We start from the raw sequence: 21434 nt of genomic DNA, 5'->3' as shown, positions 1-21434 counted from the left end.
GACATTTTTGTGCTAGCCCCTCCTTTTCTTCCGTGGAACTTGAGTGCGCAACTCCCGCCCGTCAATTTTAGCGTCCAACCTGGCTTCGTTTTCACAATGGAAATGTGTTGACATCGTCGAAGAGTCGAAAAATTTTTGAGTTCCGTCATCATAACGTTTTCTACGGATCGCGCATTTGTCGCGGGAGAACCGAGCTGTGGGAAAAGGCCCCCGTCGTCGTCTTCGAGACGCATCGCGCGCTGCGAGGGACTGGACAGCGTGCCTCACCGTGAGTCGCGCGGGGCTGGCGGTGAATCGGTGGCGGCGCTTCGGCCGTTGTGTGTGCGGCCACCTCGAGAGTAGAGCGCGCGCGCCCGAGTCGCTGGGGGCCCCCCAACGCCGCCGTTTTGCTGTTATGCGTGCCCTGCGATGTCCGCTTCGTGCCTCGGACGGGAAATAACGGTCGCCTAGCGCGGATTCACTGACAAAAATGTCGCTTTCCTACAGAGGCGCCCTACAGAGGCGCGCGAAATGCGCCGCGGCAGAGGCCTTCTTGCCCGCGCTGATGCCGCCAGGCGAAGCGACGACAAGCGTGGGCTCTTGGCGGGCCGCGCGCGCATCGCGTTTCGTCTAGCGTGGGGACGCGTCGCGAGAGTTCGTGCCGTGCGCCCGTGACTGAGCTCTCGGTGACCTGTAAGGCAGCTCGGCTTTCCTCTGCCGGAGCGGACGCGGCTCGGATGTGGCGCGCGCGCTGGCAGGGAACCTCAGTGGGAAGCTGCCGCTGAGTTTGACCTTCGGCGCCGCTGCCGAGCTGGGCGCACGCTGGACGAGAAAGCGTCGCCGAGAGACGCCTCGGCTGGTGTAAGTTTTCAGCGAACGGGGAGAGCGCACTGTTCAGGTTTCCCTGTTCTCCCGCGATCGTTCCGTGCGCAGGGCATATGCGATGGATGGAGTGCTTGATGTGGCATGCAGTCGCTGACGCTGCTACTAAACGCATTAGAAATCTCGGCAGCTGTCATCTGTGCAGTGTGGCATGGCGTCGTTTACTTCCCTAGCCAAACTGCTCAGTGATTTAGCCTGGTTCAGTGTCTTGAAATGTGTATGCACCTTTCTTGTTTTGGTTAGCATTGGTTTGGCATGGTTATTCCGGAAGGTAGTTTACTAACTGTCATTCTTCAAATGCAGAACCTGAGTCATGGCAGGCGGTGACGGCAAAAATGGATCAGAGACACCATCCACGACACCAGTGTTCACGACTGAGGTGGGTCGGTCATCTTTTCTGTCACTGACAGCCCGCTGCTTGCGTCAAACCAGTGTCGTTCACAGCTTGTTCTTGATTCTGTCGACGCAGCTCGACAGCCCGGCCATGTTTGATGACCCAAACCTGCCCGAGGGTTGGTACCGCAAGGTCTGCCAGCGGCAGAGTGGCCGCTCGGCTGGCAAGTTCGACGTCTACATATACAAGTAGGTTGCTGGAGTCATTGCATTCTGTATGGGACAGAACCAGCCGAGACCTTCAGCATCGCAAAACTAGCATGCTCTCGTGGCTGCTGAAAGTATGCTGAAGCGCCCTTTTTGGATCGTTTTTGTGGTTTCATGCCGATCTTTGCGGCTTTGGCTTTGTCGAGATCACCTTTGACGCAACACTGAAAAGGAAATGCCATGTTGGCTGGCTTCTGTGTTCGAGAGGCAGGCACGCAGAATTCTGGTTCTTGCGCTAAGAGCAATGTTCCTACTTCAGCGGTTTTAATCCTGCGGATTTCATTATAAAAGTGATGCCAACACAGGCAAGGCATGAGAGACAAAGAAATGACAGTCACATTGAGAGGTAATGCGGGTGCCTTTATATAGCAGAATGATTTGCAGTCGCAATGCCTCTGTGGTTGTGGCATTTGACTGCTGTACCGACGGCTGTGGGTTTGTTCTTTACTGCAGCGGCTACATTTAGATGGAGGTGGAATGCTACCGTACCGGAGTGCGCAGATTTTGGTGCATGTTAGAAAACCGCCGGTAGTCGAGTATAATTTAAAGCCAGCCTACGAAAATGACGCACCTCGCAGCGTTGTTTTCGCAAATAAAGCTCCATTAGGCCAGCCACTCTGTCTTGAGTACTGACCGCGTCTGTTTAAGGGGGGACGCGGCTTTCAAATCACGAAAATCTCGATAAGAATCGAATTTCAGAAAACACCAGATTGCATATCTGTAAGGTCTTTGTAATTGTATCACGAAAGATTTTCCCCGAAACAAGCCAGAAGTGACTTTAAAAAATGATTTTTATTTTTATTTTTACTGAAGGTAGCAAAAAGCTGGCCGAGATCTCCGTGATAATGCCAGTTTTCTCAAAAGTGTTCTTTGACCTGTCTTGCTTGCAAAAGGCATAGCATGACAATGATTGCCTGGATTCTCATGCGGTTTGTTGCATTGCATTCCTTTTTAAATTCTTTATGCAATGACATTCCTATAATTCTGAATTAATTTTTAATTTTTTCTTTCTTTCACTAATTGGGCATAGTGGTAATGAGTGCATTATGCGAGGAAGAATATAATGTTTTGTGTAGAAAAAAAAAATCTGATCGATAAAAATATTTGGAGCATGTCACTGCATGAACCATTCCTTTGAATAAAATTTAAGAGGGACTCTAGGCCCTGTTTTGTTGCCACGCCAGGCTTTCTGCAAGTTTGGTATAGCAATGAAACGCATCAAAAATTTATTATGCCACAACTACTGGAGGTTGTACGATTGAAAATTTGAATTTGGCCATTTAGTGCACTTCTTAATATGTGGGCCAATTTTTATCACTATATGCCCAAAAATTAAAAAAATTTCTTCCCCGAAACCCATGTGCCCCTCTTGAAATGGGGATGATGTTTGCTTAGGAAAACAGCTGCATTGCTGTGTAATGCCTAGTATCACACAGCCACTTTCAATTGGCTGCTGAGTTAGAACCTCCTTTGAGGCTCTCAGTTGTAGTCGAACTTTAATGAACTCACAACTGCTAGGGCTAGGCAGCAAACTAATTCATCATCGAGAGATTCTATTATCTCAAACCAACCTGTTGGAGTGTCACTATCATTGCTATTTATTTTGAGTGTGCGCAAACAATCATCTCGCAAGTTTATTAAAGAAGCATTGTTTAATTTTGTAGTAATGTTAATTGTTATTAAGATTAATTCCGCTTGGACAAAGCTGTTATAGCAGTCACGCACTTCTGAACAATGTATATAGCTGTCTGGTGCATTTACTGTAGCATTTCGATGATACGAGCATGGTAGATACGGATTCTTAAAATTTCCTGGCCGTCGTGCACCGTGTACAGTGCACACAATTTCAGATGTTCCGAAACTCACCCGTGCCATTGCGGACAATGCAAACTTGCGAGGCGCGACCACACCCTCAAGCATTAAGCTCTGCCCTTACATCACTGATGTCACGAGGTACAAACTTTGAACAGTGAGTGGAGGTGGGCGGCCATATATAAATCCCACGGGTGCGCTTCCTGTGCTTCTGGTTGTGAATTTTATCCGTTTTGGATGATGTGAATATATTCTGCAGCCACATGAGATTCGTATCACCAAGATTATACTGTACAGTAGACTCATTAATTCAGACTTCAAGGGACCAGAGGTTTTTGTTCGAAGTGTCAGAAGGGCACATTAATGTGGTCCAAAATTAAATGCAATTTGCTTTAGGATATCTATGCATACACATCGTATTGCGCATCTATTTCAGCAAATGTAGCTTGAAACTTTAGCACAACATAAAATATGAGTGAAAGACAATTACGTGTTTACTAAAGTATGTAATAAGTGAGTAATTACTCATTGGCATTCACCCGAGCGCAGTTGTACGGCTACAGAGGAAAGCTATACAGCTTTCTCAGAAACTTCGTAGATAAAGAAAAATTCGTCCTGGTCCAGGGTTCGAACCCGGAGCTTTACCTTTACCGGAGCAGTCGCTCTACCAACTGAGCTAACTGGGATGGCAAGCTTATGGTAGGGCGATAGCGAATTGATCAATAACTCGAAGTGGGAACAGTGTTGGTCAAATGTTTAGGGGAATCCCCCAAGGTGGAGTAGATTTGTAATAAGGGAGTAATTACTCATTGACATCCACCTGAGCACGGCCATACAGCTATAAGGGAAAGCTATACAACTTTCTCAGAAACTTCGTAGTTAAAGAAAAGTCCATCCTGGTCCATACTAAAGTATGGTTGAAAAAAGTTATCAATAACTCACTGTTTTCCCAGTAGAGTGGAACCACATTAAAACCCCAAGGGACAGGGAGAAGGGTCTGAATTATCCAAAGGCCAAATAATCAAATGGCTGCAAAAAATTTTTGCTGACAATCATGCTTCTCGGTAATGCAATTTTCGAGTGCAGTTGCTGTGGCATTCGAACCGTAGGCAACCGCATGCTGAAGACGCAGTGCCGGACAGAAGCAGCTCCGGGTCTCGACTTCGGCGGCGTGCTCAGCGTTCCGCCGTCGATGAGCCTCGCCTCGGGTGAACGGCCAGCACGCGCAACTTCGGCGCTATCTATGGCAAGCAGTGCATACGGAGGCAGGCTGCATGGTCGCCGCCTTGCAGCCTGCCTTCACGCTACTGCCATACCCTCCTCCTCCGTTTTCCTCCTCGTGCTGTCTTTTCGCTGTTGCCATCTTTCATCCTTTGCGCTTGGTTACGCCAACAACGGCGAGACACGTTGCTCAATCTGCTTTTAACAGAAAACTGCGTGGCAGATTTGCTCCTAAATATTAAGGCCTCCTCGCAAGTGGCAGTGTTCTTGTAAGGAGGCTTTACCATACGAAGAGCAGCTCGTTGTTAGGGCACATTATCAATGCACAAGACTACGCAGATGGAAACGAGGGATGCACAGATTTGCACCTCAACAGTGAGAGGCCTTCTGAAAAGAAAAAAAGGAGAACCAGTGACGTGTTGATTAACGTCTGAACCGACTCGCAGCTGTGCGTGGCTTGCTGAAGTGCGGCCGACGGCCACAATTGTCGTGGGCTGATAGCGAAGCTCGGAAAAGGAAACTTAGTGGCGGCCGGGCTTGTTGGACTTTCGTGTGAGTTGAATGGTTGGAGGGGCCGAATTGTCAGCTCACTCAATGCTGGAAACTTGGCAAATCCGACCTCAATCGCTGCTCTTTCGCATGCTGGTGGGAGTGTAGGGGCAGGACTGTTTGAATTAACCAAATTTGAGAGAAATCACGGTGGGAATTAAGGGACTTAAGGAAAGTCCATAAACCATTAAGGATAGTTGCCGGGCCAGTTGGTACATGATCACACCGTAAAACAGCGCGCTTACACGGGACGAAGAAAGAAGACACGCACACACACAGCGCTGAACTGGCACTCCCCGGAAGCACTGCCATTTATAGTGGTAGTGCCACCGCAATTAAAACAGTGGCCCTTCCATCAACTATCGATACTCCCTTGAGTGCCGAGCATGTAATTGAAAGTTTAAAAAGTAGAAAATCCCTCTGAAAAAGCGCGCAGAATAGCCGAATGCTACTGGGTTATGCCATAGAGCAAACATAAAATCGCAACCACACTGTAGCATCCCTGGTATCTCATTTATCTTGCCTATTTATGGTGTCATGCTTTGGTTTCGATTGTAAGCCGACCCCCTCCCCTCCCTACACTTCGGATTTTCAAATTTAAAAAATAGTTCAACTTACAATCGTAAGCCAACGTGTCAATAGTCTCTTTGGGCAACAAAATGAATTTGATGATGGATTTTAATGGCGCGAGGGTAGCTTAGGCCAAAGAGCACCGTGGCACAAGGTGTTTACTTTATACAGGGTGTGGTCAAAGACCCTCTTCCTAAGCATTTCACCCTACCCGCCGTGGTGGCTCAGTGGTTATGGTGCTCGGCTGCTGACCCGAAAGACGCAGGTTCGATCCCGGCCGCGGCGGCTGGAATTTCTTTGGAGGAGAAATTCTAGAGGCCCGTGTACTGTGCGATGTGAGTGCACGTTTAAGAACCCCAGGTGGTCAAAATTTCCGGAGTCCTTCACTACGGCATCCCCCATATAGCCTGAGTCACTTTGGGACATTACACCCCAATAAACCAAGCATTTCACCCCAGAAGAGCCGAGCGTGAGGCCAGGGAAAAGCCTGTACCTATTGTATCATTGGTGGGTACCTGGCGGCACTGGCAATCACACCCCCACGTCACCCCCACATGCGAGGCAGATGCTCAAACCAATTGGTCACCACTGCGGTCGCATGGCAAATCGACAGTCGCTAGGTCCTGCCTATCTGATCGGCTGTTTCTGTCACTCACCCACTGTTCAGAATTTTTTATCATCTATGACATTGATTTTAAATTTCCTCCAAGCGTTCGTTGACCATCTACCACTCCACCTTCACGCCGGCCGTTTGAAATGTCAGACAGGGATCTCTTCATTGCTTCTCGTTCATTCCTTTACACCCTCAAGAGGCGAGGCTGTTTGACTCATGCAAGGTTGCTTCCATTGACTAACAAATATCAGTTTATCGCGAGATTTTAAAACAAGCACTAGGTCATGAAAATAGCCAGTACAGAGCCCGAAACGCCAGTCATGAATATGTACACATTCCTTTGATGTGTGTGCTAGCTGCTCACCGAAGTGTGGAATATCGCACTAGTCCAAATTATCAGCACCCGAAAAATCAAGTCTGCTACTGTAAGCAACCTAGAATGCATGTCATTGCAGCAGAATGAAATGTAGGGTAGCTTTGTCGCTACTTCTCCACAAAATTTCGTTCATTTGTTCGTGCTTCTGTTGCAAGTTGCTGTGAATAGACTTTTGTAATAAGGGCTCCTACAGATGCACGTATCAGGGGCTTTTAGAGTGAGGGTTTTCCATCTTTTTTTTGACCATGCCTCATGCGTGTTCTCTGATTGGATCGTCATTGCATTTGAAAAGATAAATGATAAGACAGTGAAATTAAACATATGAAATGTTTTTGTGCGTGTAATAATGTAATATAATGTGGTGTAATATAACAAACTCAATTAACAAGGAATGCCTTTGGCACTTTTATTATTATTATAATTATTATTGTTTGCCGTGTGGAGCGTGGTTTCAGCCCAAGTCTCGCAATTTTAATTTCATTTATAGTTCGATTCACATTTACCTGAAGGAAGAACATGAAGAAGTAATGTATTAATGGAATGTCAATGCTTTTTAGTGGCCCCTTTTTTTTAACTAGAATCAATATAACCTGCTCGAACATACCACTCTTTCTGGCATCTCATCTCCGTGATGAACAAACGCATTCTTGCTAAGCCTATTAGCTTTCCAAATCAAGACGCACTCTTAAAATTTTCTGCGTTTTAACACTTGAATTTGGCGATCATCCTGCGTGGCTTTATGCAGAGGGGGCAGGCAGTCCTTGGGTTCTGTGCGAATGCATGCAACGCCACAAGCCTTAAATTTTCTTACAAGCCTCAAAAGCTCTCAGGTATTCACGCATTCAACTTACCATATATTGCCAATTATAAGTCGACTCCGGTTATAAGTCGACCCCCCAACTCGCCACCCCCTTTGTGCAAAAAAAAGTTAGACTCCGAATTTAGGTCGGCGCTGCTGCACCCTGCGGTCCTAGCTCGCCCAAAAAGTTTTTCAGAAGGCCGAGTCATAAAGAAACATTTATTCATTCACGAGACATCTCGGACTCATTGTCGCTTGTGAGGACACAGTCGCGATCATCATCTTATGAGCCACTGCTGTCGCTGGTCGTTGAAAGCGGTACTGAGATGCTGCTCGTGGAAAACGACGTCGCGTGCAGAAATGCTGAAAGGCACAAAACAACGTTGCACAACACGAGAAAATGCTTCTCGGCTCATGTGACTGGTCACGTGTGGTATAGTTTTAGATTGGATTGGATTGTACTTGTAGCCGCCCATTTGTATTAAACATTGCCAGCCCGCCCAGCTTTGGCCGTTTTTCCGTGGAACACCCAGGGTTTGTCAATAGCAAGTTGCTGTCGTATTAAAACAGACCTTTGGTGCATATCTCAATTAAATTCAAATTTTTTTAAGCAAATCTACTTTCACACCGTGTCTGACTGTTATGGAATTGTGATTGCACGGGGCGTGATATTATCTGTGACTTGGTCGAAATTACTTTTGACTTCGTATATAGGCTGACTTTAAGACTCCGCATATACGTCGACTCCGATTATAAGTCGACCTCCCAACTTTGGAAGGCCATTTAAAAAAAAAAGCATTGACTTAAGAGCGGCAATATACGGTACATTTCAAGGGGAGATGAGCTCTGCAGTTGCACTGGACTGCATCATTGCTTTAAGCCTGCCTGCCAGGTGTCGCTGCAGATGGGAGAATGTCGATGAAATAGCACCAGCGCTGTGCCAAAGCGTAGTTCAGTTGTCAGGCGCCGCAGCCAACTCTTGGCGGCAGGAATGGCCATCCGATACAAAGGGCGTACAACTTGCGCATTAATTCTTTCGACGTGGGGGAAAGGATGACAAACGTGGCCGGCAGAATCCAAATCCAGCTTCAGTTTTGCACTTCGTTCCTCCTACGGTTTCTTATTTTCCTACCAGTGTTGTCTTTGATTGCGCTTTCACATGCTGAGTACTGAGAGATGGGCCGGTTTTTTCTGCTTCCGTGCAAGGCGCGTCCTTTCATTCAGGACTAAGAATTTGCACATTTGCCACGTTTCTTACCATGCGAGTTTCGCGTGAAAATGTAAGGAAGCTACCTGCGATAAGCCCTACTCAACAATGCCAGTGGTCATTCCCGCTACTGGTTCTGCGACTTAGTTTTAGCCACATGTACGTGTTGCACTGGCATTTGAGTCACTTGCTCATTGGCTGTATCCACTTAGGTTGAAAATGTATTGTTCCTGTGCGGCCCTGTTGTGACAAATACTTTTCGTTTGTGGCAAGAATAGCTCGAAGAGGTGCGTGCACACTTGCCACTGACCAGACCGTGCCCATTCTTCACGCTGCTTTCCCCTTCTGCTAGGTACTGTCCGGCCCTTATAAACATGACACGCATTTCATGAATTTCGCCAGAAGCACTGCTTGTTAATCACGTTTTTTTTGTCCTGTTTCTTCGTACTGGTAGGGGACATAATTGTAGAGCAGGTCTGCAGAGAAAGCGTCCAACCGTATGTGATGTCTTGTAGACGCGACTCAACCTGAACCTCATTCAACGGTCCAGTCGAGGGGATGCCACTGCATATAGCTCCTTTTGATTACTCTGCACTGCATGAATTGGTTCTCGCGGTGCACTTTGCCATTCGTTTCAGCGGTGCAACATGGCGCCCTCTGTACGACTCCATCCATTCCAAAAGAGTGCAGATGTCATGCAGGTCTAGTTCAAAAGTTCGGGAAAACTGTGCGCCTCTTTAGCGGTCAGTGCCGAAATATTGCACGTCATGCAGCTGCAGCTGCTATGGAAGCAGACGATGGCTTGTGCGTTCCGATAAACGTGGCGAAGGGACGAGTTTTCCCGCTCGTCGACGAGAATGGTGCCTCACTATACACACCCTACACATCTAACTGCAGCGAAGCGTGTGCCTCTAGGTGCAATGCAAGCATCCAGAGGGGAAGGCGACAGTGACAGAATAGCATCTTGCAGTTTGTCGCAGAGTTTCTTTCAGGCACCTATGGAATCTGAAAAGAGAACGCTAACTGCTGTGTTGTTGGCTGGAGCAGCGCTTGTCGAAATTTGCCGGGGACCAAGGTTTGCTGCTTTCAGTTTGTTTTGCTGCTTTCCGATGCGACACTGGCTGCACGAACGGCAAAAACTTTGCATGGATTTAGGTCGGTTGTGTGTCAGGAGTAAGCTCTTGTTAAAATCTTTCTGTGTGATTGTTTTCATCACATTCATTTTTTGTTGTATTAAAAGGTCTGTAAAAGGCTGCTTTCTTATTGCATATGTGCTCGTTGTTTCCCTTGCCGTGGCTCATTTGTAGTGAACTTGCTGCAGACAGCGACGCTACTTCGCTCTTATTTTTCAGTCGCATTCTCTCACTTTGTGGACATTGCTGAATTCAAAAAGCCTAACGCCTTTATTCTATTTTCCACCTCGAAAGAAACCTGTTGGCCCATTGAGCGGCCGAAATCCCGTTGCATTTACGAACGCGCTAACTAATGCCAGAGGCAGCCGGGAGTATCATCCTTTCCGTCGTCTGTTACAGTGCGCCGTTTGCTTTCGTTTCGTGTCGTTTGAGTACTTCTTTTCATGTAGAGCTGTCTATGCTGCCCAAGTTGGACGACTGTATCAGTGAGCAAATGTAGCACATGTGGCAGCATGTGAAACTCCACGAGAAGCTGGCGCGATTTGGAGAAACACCGAGCACATATAGGTAGCTCCTCTCAAGAATGTAGCTGGCTTCACCGCACACATTTATCGCAGTATTTTAAAGATAGATTGCCTTTGAACTGACGTTGCATACTTTTGTCATTCTTAATGAATGGCTAACTCCATGACTAGACTATAAAACGAAAAAAAATTGTTCGGAAAGTTTTATTTATGTGTGTTTCTGTGGGTCGTACTCGGGCTTGGTACCCCTTATCCGACGGTGACACGCGCTCGTATTGCGGTGTTTTAAAAATACATTGCCCTTGAAATGACGTTTCAGAATTTCACAATATGTGCTAGGGTATACTCAGCTTTTCTTCACAAAGGGACGACATCGTAGGTGCACTGCAAAATCATAAAACTGTCTGAAAACTTTTTTCGACATGTGTTCCCATGCGGCGCTATCCCTCTCGGGATGCAGAACTGTCTACTGGTGGTGCTGAATGCAGCACTGACGGTGGAGGCGGGATGCATGGACCTAACTCATACAATGCGTCACTAGGGACCTGTTCATCAGGCCTGTAACTACTTGTAGTGATTTGTGTGCAGTGGATGTGCAGTGATCTGCGGGCATGTCCAATCATCCCACGCGTGCGGTGTCAGGCACTATGTGTGTAAATACTTCTGTGCTGGTGTGCCTGCTCAGTGCGAGCGCTACCACGATGACAGATGCGCGAGGGCACAGTTTCAACAGTGCCTGCCTGCCTGCCAGCTGTCAAAATCACAGTGGGCGCGGTGCCATTTACCGTCATTCGGCGCACACACACAGCTAGGTCGTGTTAAGTAAATGAGCGCTCATGCGTTTCACGCCAGCTGTTGCAAGGTGCATTCCTCTTCTTTCTTTCTGTCTTTCTTTCTTTCTTCCTGTTTGTTTAGGTTTATTGGTTTATCGGGGTTTAATGTCCCAAAGCAATTCAGGCTATAAGGGATGCCGTAGTGGAGGGCTCCGGAAATTTCGACCACCTGGGGTTCTTTGGTGTGCACTGACATCGCACAGCACACGGGCCTCTAGAATTTCGCCTTCATTGAAATTCAGCCGGCGCAGCCGGGATCGAACCCGCGTCTTTCGGGCCAGCAGCTGAGCGCCTTAACCACTGAGCCACTGCAGCGGGGCTCTTCCCGTTTGTGTGTTGAGCTGTGTCACCGTAGGTGTAACCAAGCGAGCGGGAGTACTGCTGCTCGTTCAAAGATGGCGCTGCAGCGGTGCGCAACATCATGCATCATCACTGCATGCGTCGAGGTGTGTGGCTAGGAGAGGGGAAGTCAGTCTGCAGCGGCGCACGTCCACGCTCACTCACGTGCTGCATCCTCGCAGTCGTGCCATGCTCCGCTCCGTTGGCGGGCAGTGCTGTGAAATGTGCTGTACGTTGTATATTGTTCGTGTCAGCCACGCCACTCGCAGCTTTGTCCTCCCAGTATAAACCGTCTGTTTATATAATACAATACAAAATAGTCTCAGCCAGTTCTTTCTGAAGAATGAGCGACGCAACCATCGAAATGCTTTGTCTGCCGCTGCTGCCAAACGAGCCGCCTGAGCAGAGCAAAAGCTCCACGCCGCTTACGCCAGAATCTAGAATTGCGCGTTACTGAAGCAGACAGAGCTGCACTGAAATTTCGTACTAGGGAGTATCATAATGTGCTTAGATTTTTTTTTTCATTTGAAAACCGTTTTCGAGCATATGTCAGTAGCCACGTGTGTCTTGGCCTATCCCCCGCTGTGGGCACTTGCCGTATTTAAGCCTTGCGGTCAACAACACCACATGCATTTAGGCTGGTTCTTCATGAACAGCACTTCGCTGTGATACGTGCTGTTCGAAAATTCTTCATGTGGTTCAGGACGTTGGCAGCCGTAGAGGTGGGCGGCACACATGTGGCTGAGATTTGAGAATGATGCCAAGGCTGGCAGCGGCCAGGCCTGCACTCGACCATTCGTTTTGGAAGCAGCCATTGCCCAGCTGCATTTGAACTGTTGGACCTGGCGCTGCACTGCCGCAGAACTGTACAGAACTTGTGCAGCGAGTACAGACGAATCAGATGGACCTTATGCATAGCTCATCACTCATTTTCATCGGCTCATTAGAGCTTATGCCAAGAGTGCTGTCACCTTGTGGCCGCCACGCATTTATCTGCTGCTTTCCTGGGCTGGCTGAGAAGTGACTGGCTGCTGTAGCCAGTGTCATGCGGTGTTAAGTGCTTCATTTGCAAACTGGAATATGTGTAGTGATTTCTAAAGCATAGTATGCCATGTTGCAAAGCTATAAAATATAAGATGCCAAACAGAAAAGAGCTACCGGTGTGGAAATAAATGGCACTACATTGCAGTGCTTTCATGTCAGGAATTCGCAAGGTTTTATCAGGTTTCCAATGTTTATGAGCACTTCTCTATGCTCCATCTCATAAATTTCTTGCAGCGCTATGGTAGGTAGAGACCACCTTAACCAATCAGGAGAGCCCGTTAAACCGTGTGTTCCTTTGGGCCGCGTTTTCTGCATGTTGTCTGCTCGCGGCATACTCTGATATGGTTAGAAATAAGTATAAATCAATGCTGTTTACATACATAAGCGTATGCATGCTTAGGTAAGCTGAACACAAGCATTTTGCAGGATGGTATGCCATTTTTTAGACTTGCACATTTAGTTCAGCGAATGCAAATGAAGACGCAATACCCTCAGCCTAGTGGCGCCATCTCATTGTTAGAATGAAAACCATTTTCGTCACCAAACTAGCACTCTTTTTAGGCTTAAAAGTGGCAGCATAGTCGCTCAAGGTAAAAAATAAAGCAGATTTATCGCTCATACATTTTGCTTTAGACTAGATGAAACAAAGTGAACGACCGATGCCCCATTTATGGCCAGTGAATGTACTGACAACAACAGTAAAAACAATGTATCCAGTCCAAAGTGAGGGGTCCTGCTGCATAAGATGCCGTCATTTTGGAAACAATATTTTAGCGAGTGCAAGAGCCACGCACACTAAACCTGGGAATTAGCGAGTGTAACATAAGCCTGCAGTAAGGCTCAATTTAAAATAACTTGAAATGTGTGCACTGCGAAGCACGCTATATTTTTAGCATATGTTTCCCCACATTCCCATTTTATACTCGCATGACATTTCACTGCATCATAATGCAGCCTCTGCACTCATTGCAGCTTTGGTAGTGCAGCAAGAAACTACTGAGGTGGAGTATGAGCTTTTAATTCTAAGCCACATTGGTGGCAGCTACTCCACTGAGACAGCAGCTCCTTTTTGCGCCTTGTAATGCACACAGTTCTTCGTTATAGAGCTTTTGTTATAAATCGCCGAAGTAATTTTTACTGATCTGGGCCCAGAATTAGCACTGCATTTTCTAGTCTAGAAGTCATGCCCTGCTGTGAACTGCAGTTTTTTCCGCGAAAAAAAAAAATGCACTGAAGTCGCACCAGCGGATAGGCCCACCTGTTCATTCATTGAGCCCTGTACGAATGTGCCGAGGATCCCTTAGTCGGAGAGTGCGACAGAAATGCATGCTTGTGGCAGCTGACAGCTATCGTGTGCAGACGATCCTCAAGCTCTAAAAGGGGTGTCTTATTCCCGCGGTTTGCCTTTTGTGTTAGCTTCATCAACTAGAGCGCTCTTGCAAGTTTGTGTCAGTCCCGGATAATTTTTTCGCCCCCGTCGAACTGTCACCCTGCTGCCCAGTTCCCTTTCACCGGCACGTATTATGCGACACGCAACTTGAATTTTGCATCTCGGCTTCTTCCCCTCACAGACAGTGTCGTGTTGTGCAAAATCCCGTACACGCACTTAGCTATACAGATGCTGCGTTGAAATTGAAACTTTCTAGAATTTAGCTGGACCGGCTGGAGTGGATGCGGCGGTGGCACGCACTTCTACCCATAGAAAACATTTTAAAAATGCACAGTTGTAGCATAGTGCAATCCCTGTTCCGCTACGCATCACCGAGGTGTTACCTGTGCATGCGTTGATACGTCCCTGAGGAACAGACACCTCTTGCTGCTCAGATGCGGCTGAGTCTCCGCGGAAGCGGATCACGGTAGGAGACCGCGCTATGGTAAAGGTCTCTGAAAACTTTTTTTTCTCTCTGTCTCTCTCTTACCGTTCTGTTTGTTTTTTTGTATATATATACGTAGTTATTGGCCACGGCAAAAGGTATTGTACAATGGTACACCGTTTTTCACCACATATAAGTTGCACCGTTTTATAGTATGCACCGACTAAAAATAAAAAAAAAGAAGACCAACTTATACGCCGGATAATACGGTACCACCTCAAACCACGATTGCGGTCACCGTTATCTTTCATTTGGTTCAGCTAAGGGGCAGTGATCATCGCACAGAGGCCTCATTGAACACCTTACTGAAAACCGCAAAGTTTACTGATATTTTGCCAGTCCCGAAGTATGACATGCAAATCATAATTGTTCATGGAGAGCCTCATTCAGCATGGGCATATGTACTAAAGGCCAGTAGTACGCATTTTTTATTGTTGCCGTGGTGCAGATGTTATCCCTTCACATAACATACGCCTTCCTAATATGTAGTACGAGGGGGGAAAACGGCCTGTGTACTGGTCCATTTGGTTTCTTTTACTACCTTCGTCTCTATCATCTGCACGCCAGGGTCGTTCGCGTACTTAACAGTGCACACAAATGGCCACTCAGGTACCCTCTCTTCTTTGTGTGAGGTGGATATAAATAAGCATTTCATTAAATGAAACCTGCCGTGCTGGCTCAGTGGTTGCAGTGTCCAGCTACTGAGCTCGAGGATCAGAACCCCGCCCATGGTAGCCACGTTTTGATGAAGGCCAGAAACGTAGAAGACGCCTGTGCATGCGGTTTATGTTTTAGATAGTGAACGTGTGGCATTGTTATTTAGGTGCATCATGAAGTTAGATCTGGGTCTACGGCACTGGCTACAAAAATAAGTAAGTTGATGTAATGGAGCGCCCAGTGCTATATCTTAGGCTCATGTGGCACTGGTACAAGTTCTACATGCCTCGTCCTCTTTGCTCTGCAGTCATGGTGGAGGGCCAAATGTGTTCGCATTGTTTAAAGATGCTGCTGTGTATTGTCTTAATTTGACACTGCTTTGAAATGTACACGAAATTTCACCGTGTTGTAACTTTCCTATCCCCTTGCCTGAGTTACTGCATTGATTAGGAGCATTACCCCTGACAGACAGTTGGCCATCCCAGCATTGAAAATAGGAAGTTCCGTGTTAACTCTTCAAAATTTTTTTTTTTTTTTTTAGATACCTCACGGCATGGATGGCACTTGCCAGTGCATGGATCATAAATGAGATGGCTTGGGATTTTTTTTTTTTAGCAACTTCTTTTTCAAAGCAGATTTAGAGGGAAAATACCCGGAACACCTGAAGATGTTCAGAGTGGTTTTGGGGCTATTACAGCTGTCTGTAGAGATTGACTAACGTTTGTTTTGTTTCTTTTCTTCTTCCATTCTCTCACCTAGCCCGCAGGGTAAGAAGTTCCGGTCACGGAACGAGCTGTCGGCCTACCTGGAGCAAGTGAACAGTCCCCTGTCAGTGTCGGACTTCGACTTCACCGTCAAAGGGGAGCAGTCCAGAGCCAAGTCGGCCGGTTTGCCTCCACCACCGTCTCGGAAGTCGCTCGCATCAACTCCAGTGACACGAGAGAGAAAAACGTTGCCCGAGAAGAAGCCACAGTCTGAAAAGAAGTCGCAGGCAGAGAAGAAGCCGCAGTCGGAAAAGAAAGCACAGACGGAGAAGAAGGCACAGTCGGAGAAGAAGCCGCAGGTGGAGAAAAAGACCCCAGCTGAGAAGAAGCCGCAGGTAGTGAAAAAGACCCCAGTGGAAAGGAAGTCTCTGTCATCCAAGAAGGCGGCCTCCGGAACCAAGCCAGTGTCGTCACCAGCACCACGCACGGGCCGTAAGTTGATGGTCCGACTCAATTTCACTTCCCCAAAAAAGCGCATCCTCAAAAACTACTCGGAGAATAAGGTCGAGGCCAGCGGGGAGAAAGGGGGTGGGTCTGATGCGGGTACGGCGAGTGATGTTGCCGCAAAGGGCGACGAAGCCTCTCCGGCCACAGTCGAGGACGAGAAGCCGGCAGACACTGGGCTGAGTGCCAGCGACGCGGATGCCGACACCGCTTCGGGAGGGGACAGCACGCCAAAAAGTGAGCCTGCCGCAAAAAAGAACAAGGAGAACGCGGTAGACAAGCTTTCGTTGAAGAAGAAAAGAAAGAAAGAAGATATCCCTACAAAGAAGACTGACAAGACACCAGCAAAAAAGGATGCAGCCCCATCGAAGCCAGAGGGCCGGGTTCGGAAACGGAAGCTCGTGGAGGTGGAGGACATGCTGTTCAAGGAGTTTGACCGGCTTGAACGGAAGCCCGTTGTCAAGGCAAAGCCAGCCGATGACAAGAAAAAGGCTGAGGTGAAGGACAGGCTGGAAGATGACGTGGCTGTCATCAAAGCAGCAACAGAGGCAAAGATGGCTGCACTGCCTGAGGAAACCAAGAAGGAGAATGTGAAAGGAAAGGCAGAGGGCAGGAAGAAGGTGGACACCAAAGCAAACAAGACCAAAGCAGAGCCAGAATCGAAGGCTGGAGACGAGCCTGTGGCAGAGCAGCATTCTGAGGCCAAGCCCTCATCCGAGGCTAAGGCTGTAGCCGAAGCCCCATCCGAAGCTAAAGCGGAGACCAAAGCCGAGCCCCAGCCAGAGGATGATGCTAAGCCTGAAGCTGAAGCCCAGCTCAAGCCTGAAGCCTCGCCCAGAGGCAGAGCCCTCTCCAGAGGCAAAGCCCAAGCCAAGGTCGAAGCCCAGCCTGATGCCGAGTCCAAAGTGAAGGCGGAGGGAAAGGCGCTGGCTAAACCAGCCGAGAAGCAGAAGAAGAAACGGCTGAGGGAGGAAGATGTTGTGAACCGCATATCAAAGCGGTCCAGAAAGGACAGTGAGCAAAAGGAGACAGAGGAGAGTGCAAAAGAGGTGTCTGAAAATGGCGCTGACACGGCAAAGGACGCACTTGAGGCGCCATCAGAAGCGGTGGAGGCGATGCCCAAACCGACCGATGCAGAAAGCCCGGAAAAGCCAGTTTCGCCCAAGAAAGGCAGAAAGGAGCGTGAGAAAAAGAAGAGTGCGGAGAAAGCAGAGGCCGAAGTCAAACCAGTGCGAGAAAAAAGCAAGCGGCAAGCTGAAAGGCATTCGAGGAAGAACGCCGACGTAGAGAAGGCTCTGTCTCCAGACGCAAAGAGCGACACCGAGAGACAGTCCAGGAAAGGTGCCAAGACAGACAAAACTGTCTCTCCAGACGCGAAGCATGACACAGAGCGACAAACCAGGAAGGGTAGCAGGGCAGACAAGTCGCTTTCTCCGGACGCGAAGCACAGCACTGAAAGACAATCGAGGAAAGCCACCAAGGCAGACAAGACAGTGTCCCCAGACTCGAAGCATGGCAAGAAGGGTGACATAGATGCCAGTTTGCTGTCTGCAGGCAGCGCCGATTCGCGGCTTCACGAGAGGCAAGGCAAGGATGCTGCAACTGCCAAGCCAGCAGCAGACGGCGAGAAACCAGCAGATCCAGATGAAATCCCTCTTCCGCCGCCGTCTGACATCCCGTCCATACCCGATGAGGATGAGGAGGACGACGGGGGCATTGAAGAGGCACCGCCGGTGTCGCTGACGGAGCGAGAGCTCAAGCTGTACGAGGTGAGCCCGCACCTGATTGAGCACAGCTACACAAAGATCCCCGAGGACGAACAGGCGGATGCCAAGCAGCATCAGCAGCTGCCACAGGCAACCTCTCCTTCGCCGACGCGCAAGAGAGGCCGCTCGTTAACCCTAGAGAACGAGGCGGAGACCGGTGAAGAGGCGAAGTCACCACGGCGACGGCAGCGGCGGAAGAAGGGTCTCAGCGAGAGCAGCGAGCCCAAGGGGGAGTCTGTGGCCCTCATTGTGGGCCAGAGCTGAGCAGGGTGGTGGAAGGCTGGCGTCAGCGCATGTGCGTGTCCTGCAGTCCTCAGTGTTGCCTTTGGCACTCTTTCGTGTGAAGGGAAGAGCTTGGTGTGTATTTATCGCGAGAGAGCGATGTCGGGTAGCAGCAAGAAACGCCACTTGAACACCATTGCAGTGCTGCCTCTTATTTTTTTTTATTTTTTGTTTATCGTGGAACGGGTTACAAAAAGAAAAGAGGGCTTTCGGACATGCGTGTTCCCCTTGGCCTCGGTGAGCTTTGTCATGCGCCCTCATCCCCAACTTGCTCTGCTGGTAGGGGAATGGTATAAGGATCCCTGAGTTTTGGTTTCTTCTCTTCTTATTTTCCCTCCTCCACATGATTGTTGAGGTTTGTTTTTTAATGGCCTCTAATACACCTTCTGGCATGGAATAATGAAAGTGCGGGAAGTGGGAGTGCATTTTATTCTTGGTAGATTCGTTTTGTTTTATTTCGTGTTTGCATTTTTGCGACTGTCTAGTTGTGCAAAATGTCTTGCGTGAGCCTGAAATTAGTGATTGGTTTACGGACAGTGCATTGTACATGGGCTCACCAGGGTTGTTCATACACTGTGGACCTAGTGTTAAATCATTTCTCTCTGTTGGTTGTGCATAAATTTGAAGGCAACGTTCTCTCACGGGGCACAGCTCTGATTAAATTTGAGGGACTGTTTTTTTATAACAGCCGCAGCTTATAAGGTGCCTCCAAGAAAACGGACTTGTCATTAGAAGTACTGTTATCGCTGCGGTGTTCAAATAGATTACTCAAAGAGCTTGGCCGCACATTTTCGATTGTAATGTTGATCATCTGTAGCTGGGGTGTGGCCCATGGTGCATTTTAACAGAGTGCCGGAAGATTCAGAAGCACAGCGTAAATTTAGTTTTTTTTTTGTTCCACAAAGCTGCACAATGTGAACCTGTGGAATAGTAAGTGTCTTTGAGGTGCTCTTGAACCATAATGAATGCTCTGCTTGGCCTAGATAGGCTTTGGTGTTTCCTTTATCTGAAGTAGTTGTCTCTTGAATGAGCTATCCTAAAAAGTGCGAAGTGACTTAACGCGCAGAAGTGAGCATCGTTACTGTCCATCATCAAGCTCGCTTTGGTCGGCAAGCGATTTGGGTGTCACATTACCACGCAAGCTACGCACTTGCAGCTGCTGTCTCTCAGGATTGGTTGACGTTTTACTTTTCTCGTGCACTAGTTTTTGTGGCTTGCCTTTCTGGCACCTTGTGGAAAGGAAGCATTGTGGGGAACGAAAACCTGGTGTCTTCGTGGTTCCTTGGGAGGAGGCCTTGATAGAAGCTGGCACGTCGTCGTTCATTGACTCTTTCGGGTTCTTTTGGGACGTGGTTTTGTTTGTTTTTGTTTCTTTCTGGTGTTTGCATGTGTGCTAAAGAAAGCGGAGGTAAAACACACGGCCTGTGGCAACAAGGGAGGAAGAAGGGGCATCACTGTATATAAAGTTGTACATAGCATGGCTATTTTCTCATCCAGTTGGTGCTTGCGGCCCCCTAGCACTTTGCTGTCATATCCATTATTTTTTCTTATTCTTGCTTTCCTCAAGTCACGGCACACTCCCTTGCACGACACCCCATTATTATTATTACAGCTCACCACTTCTCTGTACAGTTATCGCAGTCATGCCAAGCAGCCTGTGTCTCCGCCTCAGTTCTCGCTTCAGCGAGTGCGACGTGTCGGTGAGAAAGACAAGCCAAACTCCATCGCACTTTTGGGAAGGCTTTTCTATCCCTGCGTAGTGTCACTTGGACGGCGTGGCTGCATCATCACACAGAATGGACTCTCACTAGCCACGTTCGTCCTGGCAAATGTTATTAATGGTTTGCTCGTCACCGTTGACACCGAAGGTAACCGTGAAACCTGCTACTGGCCATTCGCGCAAGCTTCTGTCATAGTGGGCTGCAGTAAACCCTCATTGGTTCAGAGCCGCTGAAGAGGCAAAGAATTTTGAGGTCAAATGACAAAGTTTTGAAATAAGCAAGGCTTTGATATTTTTGGTGCACCAACCAGGCATTGTGAATATGATTTGTTTTGTGAACTGCGCTTCGAGCACTTAGATCAGTGCAGCAAACACTGCCGCCAAAAACTGCGTGAGTTTTTGAATGTACATTTGCATCGATGTTGTGACGTTGGCAATGGCTGCTACTGTCACTCAAACAGCTGAGATGACATCACTGCATCGGGGGTTGTGTCAAAGGCTGCTGCTGCACTTGTTCTGTCTCTCGGTCTGTCCAGCCGTTACCATCTTAACCACGCCCTTTCTGAACCTTATAACATTCCGCAAGGTTTAAAGCCGGAAGCTAAGATGGAACGCTTCGGCACTGGCACCAGAATTGCACAAAGTACAGAGCAGTCCGGAGCGTTGGTGAGGGGACATGCTTTGCAGCACGTCAGCACAAACCACTGGCTGTTGTCGATTGTCATATGTTTCACACGCTGAATTTGGAGGTATCCACATTTGGTCAGAAAAAAATCTTTTAAGGTCTGTAGTCGTGAACACACATTACTTGCTGTGGCGTAAAACACTTCAGCCTGGGCCAGTAGTTTGAGATGTGCTATGGAATGAATGAGGGTTTACTGTAAGTTCCCTGGAGGAGAGCTGGCGCTGACAGCCGTTTGGAAGTCCAGGTGATAAGCATTTGAAACTTATAGTATGTTCCACATTATGCACATGGTTCAGTGCTTCTTTCAACTTTCCACTGTTTCATTCTCAAGGAGTGTTTTGGCCACTGATTAAGTTGCTAAAACATAGTCTGCTGATGCGGCAGCACAAAAACTGCTGGTGGCAATTTCACGACGCATTTCTTGTGGGATTGTGGCCTGTTTTCTCGCCTGGGCTTCAGTTGCCTTGATGGTGCCTGGTGAACGTGCCGTGAGCAGCCAGTCTTTTAAAGCGATACTGTCGTTGATTGAATGCTTTTGTGACGGGGACACGGAGGAGCGGTTTGATGAAGCCGCTGAATGAATTGATGCCCTGTGTCCATTTCTATTTGCACCCGATTCCATCAACCCTGCTGTAAATTGCTGTGTCTCAAACTCCCATTTACTTCGTGCCTATTCTCTTGATACAGTCCCAGTGTAGCATCTCATGAGCCATCACTGTTTAGTACAATAAAGAATTCATTATCATGCTGTCCACCACGAG

General features: G+C 48.0%; 1 protein-coding gene across 2 annotated transcripts; it reads left to right on the top strand.

The window, feature by feature from the left end:
* The first annotated feature begins 28 nt into the window (after positions 1–28).
* On the top strand, positions 29–21427 carry LOC149337132 (uncharacterized). 2 transcript variants are annotated; one of them, XM_089553342.1, is made up of 4 exons: positions 29–268; positions 1165–1240; positions 1331–1443; positions 15772–21427. In XM_089553342.1, exons 2-4 carry the CDS (start codon positions 1175–1177, stop codon positions 18248–18250), a joined length of 2658 nt encoding a protein of 885 aa, XP_089409468.1. In that variant the 5' UTR covers positions 29–268; positions 1165–1174; the 3' UTR covers positions 18251–21427. The 2 variants fall into 2 exon arrangements, with proteins under 2 accessions (XP_089409468.1, XP_089409469.1); XM_089553343.1 differs by lacking the exon at positions 29–268 and adding an exon at positions 313–840.
* The last annotated feature ends 7 nt before the right edge of the window (positions 21428–21434 follow it).

The sequence above is a fragment of the Amblyomma mixtum genome, chromosome 7 (genome assembly GCF_055824585.1).
Source record: "Amblyomma mixtum isolate Tamu chromosome 7, ASM5582458v1, whole genome shotgun sequence".
Lineage (NCBI taxonomy): Eukaryota > Metazoa > Arthropoda > Arachnida > Ixodida > Ixodidae > Amblyomma > Amblyomma mixtum.
Note: the sequence above shows the minus strand (reverse complement) of the source record. Positions and strands in the feature narration are given on the sequence as shown.

Excerpts from the sequence above, each read along its gene's own strand:
- LOC149337132 (XM_089553342.1), top strand. The coding sequence starts at position 1,175 with ATGGCAGGCGGTGACGGCAAAAATGGATCAGAGACACCATCCACGACA. Across the intron at positions 1,241-1,330 it reads CACCAGTGTTCACGACTGAG|CTCGACAGCCCGGCCATGTT; the intron begins GTGGGTCGGTCA and ends CTGTCGACGCAG. Across the intron at positions 1,444-15,771 it reads TTCGACGTCTACATATACAA|CCCGCAGGGTAAGAAGTTCC; the intron begins GTAGGTTGCTGG and ends TCTCTCACCTAG.